Source organism: Thamnophis elegans, chromosome 4 (genome assembly GCF_009769535.1).
Source record: "Thamnophis elegans isolate rThaEle1 chromosome 4, rThaEle1.pri, whole genome shotgun sequence".
In the NCBI taxonomy this organism is placed as follows: Eukaryota; Metazoa; Chordata; class Lepidosauria; order Squamata; family Colubridae; genus Thamnophis; species Thamnophis elegans.
In genome coordinates this window covers 29,884,710-29,891,598 of record NC_045544.1, presented here as the reverse complement: position 1 = coordinate 29,891,598, position 6,889 = coordinate 29,884,710, and the positions used below count along the sequence as shown (strand labels likewise).

Genomic DNA, 6,889 nt, shown 5'->3' with positions numbered 1-6,889 from the left:
TTGAAAATATTTTTGAACTAATTATTTTGTCAAATTGTTTAACAATCTTGACAATATTTTTGAGAAAGAATTATGAGAAATGTTAAAAAATGCTATTCAACTATATATATGGTACATGATTTTAACAGAATATATTTAATTTATTAACTATATAGAATTATAGAAAATATTGTTGGAATTACCTATTTTATTTCCCTGCACACTGTGGGAGTACACCTCTAAAATATCTCTGAGAAATGATCATCTAGCCTCTGTTTAAACATTATCAATGCATGAAAATCTATGACCTCTAGTGACAATCTGTTCCATTGTTAAACATGTTGTGGTCACCAATTGAAATTAAAAGGTGACCAATACACATTAAAAGTCATCTAGTTCTTTAAAAGTAAGTTTTTCATCATGCTAATTTTTACTTTTAACTTTAGTTAGATTTGGGGTGTTAACTTTACAGAATTAGTTCAGGAAATATCAGGTATCTATTGCCATATTAATTATACTCTAGCAATTAGGATGTTATAATCTCGGCTGTAAAAAGCATGCAAAGGTATTAATCACCAGCTGATTCAACCATGACAAAAGGAAATACTTCAAATAGTGTACTGCGTAATTAAGCTACCTGAAACTATTTCCCAAAATTTACAGATATGATTACTAACTTATGTGACTTTAAAAACTACTAAACAAAATCATGGATCGTATTTCCATATTTGAACGCAAGAGGTAGGTTCGCCGTAAGTCAGACCTTGTAGTTCTCAAAATGAGTCTTTCCAGAAACAAACTTAGGTAAACCTCAAGTGATTTCTTACTATAAGCAAGGACCACAATACCGTATTAGTGTTTATAAGTAATCCTCAATTTATTACCACAATTAAGCTCTAAATTTCCATTGCCAAGCATGACAATTATTAAGTGAGTTTTACCCCATTTTACAACCATTCTTGCCACAGTTAGTAAGTGAATCACTGCAGTTGTTAAGTCAGTAACACAGTTATTAAGTGAATCTGGCTTTTCCATTGATTTTGCTTGTCAGAAGGCCACAAAAGGTGATCGCATGACCCCGGCTAGCCATCATAAATACTTGCCAGTTGCCAAACATCTGAATTTTGATCACATGACATGGAGTGCTGCAATGGTTATAAGTGTAAACATTGGTTATAAGTCACTTTTTTCAATGCCATTGTAACTTTAAATGATCATTAAACAAATGGTTGTAACTTGAGGCCTACCAGTATTTGGTTTACAACTCACTCCGATTTATATGCTGAGGATGTAACATTGCACCCATACAAATATTAAAGTAGATGCAAGGCTAAAAATCTGTACACTAGTTTCCTGTAAGGAGGGGTGGGCTTCAAAAATTTTAGCAATGGGTTCTCTGACTTGTTGCCGGGATGGTTGTGGTGGTGGCCATGGTGGGCATGGCCTAGTGGGCCAACACCACAGTGGGGGGGGAGCGTTTTTGCCCTCCCTGGGCTCTGGAGGCTTTCTTCGAACCTCCGGGAAGGCAAAAACAGCCTCTCCAAGCTCTGGAAGTTCTCTGGAGGCTCTAAATGAAATGGGCCTGTTTCCGGTCTTCCCAAACTTCTGGTAGGCCTGTTTTTCGCCCTCCCAAAGCTTCCGCACATGCCCTGCACTTATCTGCATCCAAAATGGGCCGTGTGGTGATTCCTGGGAGGGGATGGGGCGGGGTGGATAGGACCAGCTAGGAGTGGAATTTGGGGTTTCTCCGAACAGCTTCTAGATAAGATTCTGAAGTTTCACAGAATCTTATCTAGAGGTTCTCCCGAACCCTCAGCAGCCCACCCCTGCCTATAAGTGTCTTTTCTATAAGAGTTCTCTTTTCTCTCCCCCCCTCCCCCAATCTCATTCTTAAGATGCTAAGAAGCTAATTTATTTTGGTGTTGTTTTGAATTTGATTTGTTTTTATAAGTGATGGAAGTCTATCACATAGAATAGATCCTCAGTAGGTTTTCCCTTGGGATTTAAACTGATAATAAGCTGGAGATGTTACAAGCTATTGTGTCTGAATGCAAGACTAGAGACTCATACATATCTTTTCAACTCAACCCTCCCATGAGGATTTTCCCAAGCTTTTTTTGTCAATAGAAAAAAGTCAGCTTTTTATTAAATAATGAAAGGTATGGGTGAAAAAAAATGCAGAAGAAATTTTCAACACAAGGCTACATTACATATATATAACTACTTTTAGGTTATTTTCAAATAGGTATCCATCACCAACACTTGCATATTTTTTTTCACTTGATGGTCTTAGAATGAACAAGGAATTAAACAAGATCAAAAGTACTACACTATTTTTGTTTGCACATCCCATAATGCTCAGTGCACAAGGCCATTAAAAGCTCAGCTATTATAATACATATTTTATGACTCCATTTTGTTTTTAATTAATATTTTAATTAGCAATGAAATATTTTTCTGCATTTTTTCATTCAACAAGTCATTCCAAAGTATTATAGTGTCAACGTATGTGATCACTACTATAGTGATAATGAAACAATTATAAACATTTTAAAAATATGTTCTCATTGCTATAAAAACACAATCAGAAAAGCTTTTTAAAATGTATTGTAAACTTTATGATACTTTATTATGGAACTCCACTTTAACTTCTCACTTAAAATGTGTTCAAAATAGGCAAAAGTTGTATTAAAAGCAAAAGTATACCATAAAATGGTTCTTACAGCAAAGATTAGAAATGTGGACGACAGTAACCACAATTCACTTTTTAAAAACAACACTGCTTATCTCAAGACTTCACTCTTAAAAGAATATACAGATAGTCTTATCAACTGCCTTGTTCAGAGACAATTCAAAGGGGTGACAACGTTGAAAAAGTAGGTTAACAACTGGTCCTTGAACTTTCTGCTCTCTGTGTCTCCAGTTACATAATCCTGACTCAGTCACTTTGCGAACTGGGGCACATTTGCAGTGGTCACAGTGTAACAAAGTCATGAGATCGCCTTTTATGATCTTCACACACCCAGATTCAACAAGTAAAGTTAGGGAGAATGCTGACAGGAAGTTTGCAAACCATAGTCAACTTGAAGTCACGCTTAACCACTTGTTCGCTTAACTAAAAGTGGAACCAATATTTGAATCCAGCATGGTCAATGATGTCTCATGTAATGACTCTGTCACTTAGTAAAAGACTTGCCAATCCCAATTGCAGTCAGTAAGTGAGGACTACTCATATAGGTGTCTATCTCTTTTCATTGTAAAAAGTGGATTTTCGGGGCCCAAGACAGATGGGAAAAACCTACAAGGAATATATGGTACTTTATCATATTTTAACATAACAATGCCCAATAAAATTGAGAAAATGAAAAATGTAAAAAAATGTGAACACATGTCTAAGCTGAACACTTGGATGCCTTCTTGCATCAGAACTGCAGGAAAATCCCTACCAGTGCATTTCAGAGACATACAGGATGTAAAATGACACATACTTCAGTATAATTATTATGTCAGGAATTCAGATCTTGATACTCTACCTGCCACTGTCATTGTATCTGCGATGCTTTGGAAGAACAGCAATTTCAAAGTTCATTCTGACTGCTAAATCAATTCCATCTACTGGTGACACATGTATTAATACTGAAGAATTTTCTTTAAAATAGACACCAACATCACAGAGCTTCTCTATTTGGTCGGCAACATATGTAGATGTGTGAAGGATGATGGGTCAGCAAACCAAACCAAATAGTAACATAAGCTGTGCCCCCCCAGCCCATCTAGTCCACCAGTCTATTTCCAAATGGCCTGTCAGAAGAAGAAAAAAGCCCACTATCATTAGAGCTGCCTACTTCAGAGGCAGCTCTTCACCCATCAAGGCTAACAGCCATTGATCCCCCTGACTCCAACTCTTTTTTGAAGTAGCCAGGCAGGCGGCCACACATCTTGTGATGGCAAATTCCAGAGTTTAATTATGTGTTGTCAAAAGTAACTCTTCTGTCTGTCCTCATTCTTCCAGGATTCAATTTCATTAGGTGATTTAAAAAAAAAATAGATCCTAGGATTTTGGGGAAGGGGAAAAGACTGAGGGGAGACATTGCAACTGTCAGGGAGGCCGGTGCCAAGACTTAATGTTCACTCCCAAGTCCCAACGGTTTGGTAAGACCACAATAAACAACAGGTCACAGATGGAAGATGAAAACAAGCAGTGCTGTGCCTTTAAGACTCAGAGCTCCGGGAAAAGGATCATGCAAAGGCGGCGCTTGCTTTTGCTTCACACTTTGGGAGAAAGGGTACATTTCAGCAAAGCCCACCAGGCGGTGGCGGAGGAGGACCCTTCTCCATTAGTCCGAGAGCAGCGTCCGTCGACAGGAGAGACGGGGACGCGCGCGTTTTTTTCTCGCAGGAACGAACAGCCCATCGGAGAAGAGTTTGGGTCACCCAAAACCACCTGAAGCAAAATAAGGAGCAAGGGGGAAAGTGGGGGGGGGGGTACTGCTGGGGGGGGGGGAAGACCCTTTTGTTCCTCCGGGGAGAGAAAGTGGGGTGGGCAGCATCTACAAGTGGTTGTACTAGAAGTGGGAAGGGGCGGGGGGGGCATGAGCAAGAGAGGCGCCTTGCAAGACGCAGGTGGATGGCGCGCCTGGAGATGACAGCAACCAGGCCGGGATTACCTGTTAGTGGGAGTCGTGGGCTCCGAGGAGTCGAAGGAAGGCGCAAAGAGGGAAGAGTTGTCCACCGCTGCCTCTTCCTCCTTACTCTGCTGCTGCTGCTGCTGTTTCTTCTTCAAGCGCCAGTGTCCGAAAGCCGACCGCTTCTTGCGCTCTCCGGAAACGGTGGTGGTGGTGGAGGAGCAGCTGGCGCGATGTTCCCGCCGCCCTTCTAAGCGCGGCGACGGACAAGGAGAGGAAAGCGGCGTATCCTTGCCCAGGTCCGGTTCTGAGTCCTCGGACTCGCTCCTGTGGTGGAAGAGCCGCCCGAGCCTCTTGAAACCCCCTTTCTCCATGCTGAACAAGCGGAGCTGAGGGTGACTCCCGGCGTGGTGGTTGCAAACCGCCTTTGGCAAGCGGCTGAAGGATAGCCGGGGAGGAGAAGCGCTCGGTTTGCGCGGTCCGTCGGGAGACGGTTGGAGAGGAGGAGGAGGAGGGGAGAAACAAAGCGCCTCCTAAAGGTAGCAGAAGCTGCTCCTAACCGCGGCTCGGACCGCGCCCTTCCCACCTCCTTAGCTGTGCGTGTGCAAACTTTCCAGCGACAGCCATGAATTCGCCTGTCTCCGCGGGTTCCTCTCTCCGCGTTTCTTCGCGCCTATTAGCGAGTTTCATCTCTTTCCCGCGACTGCAACTACTATTCTCGGGTGTCGGGAACCTCCCTCGTTCCCTGTTTAAGGGGCTGCCCGTTCGTTATCTTGAGGCTGCCGCTGCAACTCCCTTTCGCGCGTTACCCAGGAAGGGAAAGGCTAGTCTTGATCTGAGGGTGCTGATTGTAAGGCAGCAATAAGTACTGTTGTTTCTTTCGGATGGAAACTAAATTTGCAACAGTTTGGGTCCCCCGCGGAAGGAAGGGCTGCAGGTTTCCAGAAAACGGTATGAACAAGATACATTTACAAATTTAAGGTAGTCCGCGATAGGCTGTTTTCTTCGCTGTAAAACGCCCACCCCTTCTCCATTAATGTGGCAATCCTCTTCTCGTCACTGAATTTAGATTTATTTGTGAGAATACAGGCGTGTAGTAGCTTGCGCTCTAAACCTGATTCTAAACTTTGCATATCGGAAAAATATATACATAGGAAAAGAGTAAAAGCAAAGCAAAGAGCGCAGTGGAATGGGATGTACTGTAACTAGCCTATTCGTGAATTGTAGGCACATTTTTTAAATAGTAACTTTTCTTTCCCAGATAATAAACCTGATACTCTAGGAATTATTCTCATCACCCTTCGATTTATGATAGAAAAAAGTTCCTCTTTTGGCCCCCAAAATGCAAAAATTTAAAATTATATTGTTTGATGAAAAATAACACATAAGGATGTCTTCTGTCTTTGTGGACAACAGAGGATCTTCATTATAATCAATGATTGGGAGTACTGCAGTGCTTAAAATTAATTTGGTGGAATATGAACTGAAAAAAGCATCAAGGCTTGGCCTAACTGCCTATATTCTCATTCCATGCAGGTTCCAGAAACACACATCTAATATTTAATTTCCTTTGACATCCAAGCCAACTTACCGTAAAAAAAGATCATATACAAATAATAGAGTAAAAGGGAGTGGGCATGTTTGCTGCTGTCAGGCAAACCTGTGGTTTTGCTTGTTTTCCTGTCATCTATTATTTCCATTACACTTTTTCTAGCTTACTTCCACTTCCCTGAGAAAATATTTATGCATGACTTCAAAAGTTCTATTCAGCTGGATGGAATTTGCTTCCAGATGAATAGATAGACTATTACCACATTGGAACATAGGTTAAAGATACATATTTCAGGCCAGCCATTTTTATTTTAATGACTCTGGGTTTCAAACAAATTCGTATGGGAAAAGTAAGACATCAGTGGATCAGATGAACTGTACTCTCCTATTGAACAATTCCTAACATGGACTTGGTCCCTTAAGCTGGCAATATCCTGGGTTTTGGGGGGTAAGGAGATTTATCCCCATCTCAACATTACTTCCCAAAATAAAACAAGCCTGTTTACTGTATTTGGAACAAAACAACTCAATTTGTACCATTTATTAACCAAAACACCAGATGTGTGTTTCTGTTCAGTCTCAAAAGCTAGATCTCCATCTGTGGAATATTTTGACATGCCTACAAATTGTCCAGTATTATCATTTAAGAACTATGTGGTTGGGTTGTCATCCAATTATTAACAGCTTACCCTGTTCACATTTTAACCACAAAATCACCCTGCCTGCTGCTAGTC

The 6,889-nt window shown here is 41.2% G+C and overlaps 1 protein-coding gene across 1 annotated transcript in view; it reads right to left on the bottom strand.

Annotated features, from left to right (window-relative positions):
* The window catches only part of CRYBG1 (crystallin beta-gamma domain containing 1), a 120,259-nt gene extending 115,180 nt beyond the window's left edge, over positions 1-5,079 (bottom strand). The window contains exon 1 of the mRNA XM_032214799.1: positions 4,647-5,079. Coding sequence (XP_032070690.1) covers positions 4,647-4,978 — 332 coding nt within the window. The 5' untranslated portion in view covers positions 4,979-5,079. The remainder of the gene's footprint in view (positions 1-4,646) is intronic.
* Positions 5,080-6,889: the final 1,810 nt, after the last annotated feature.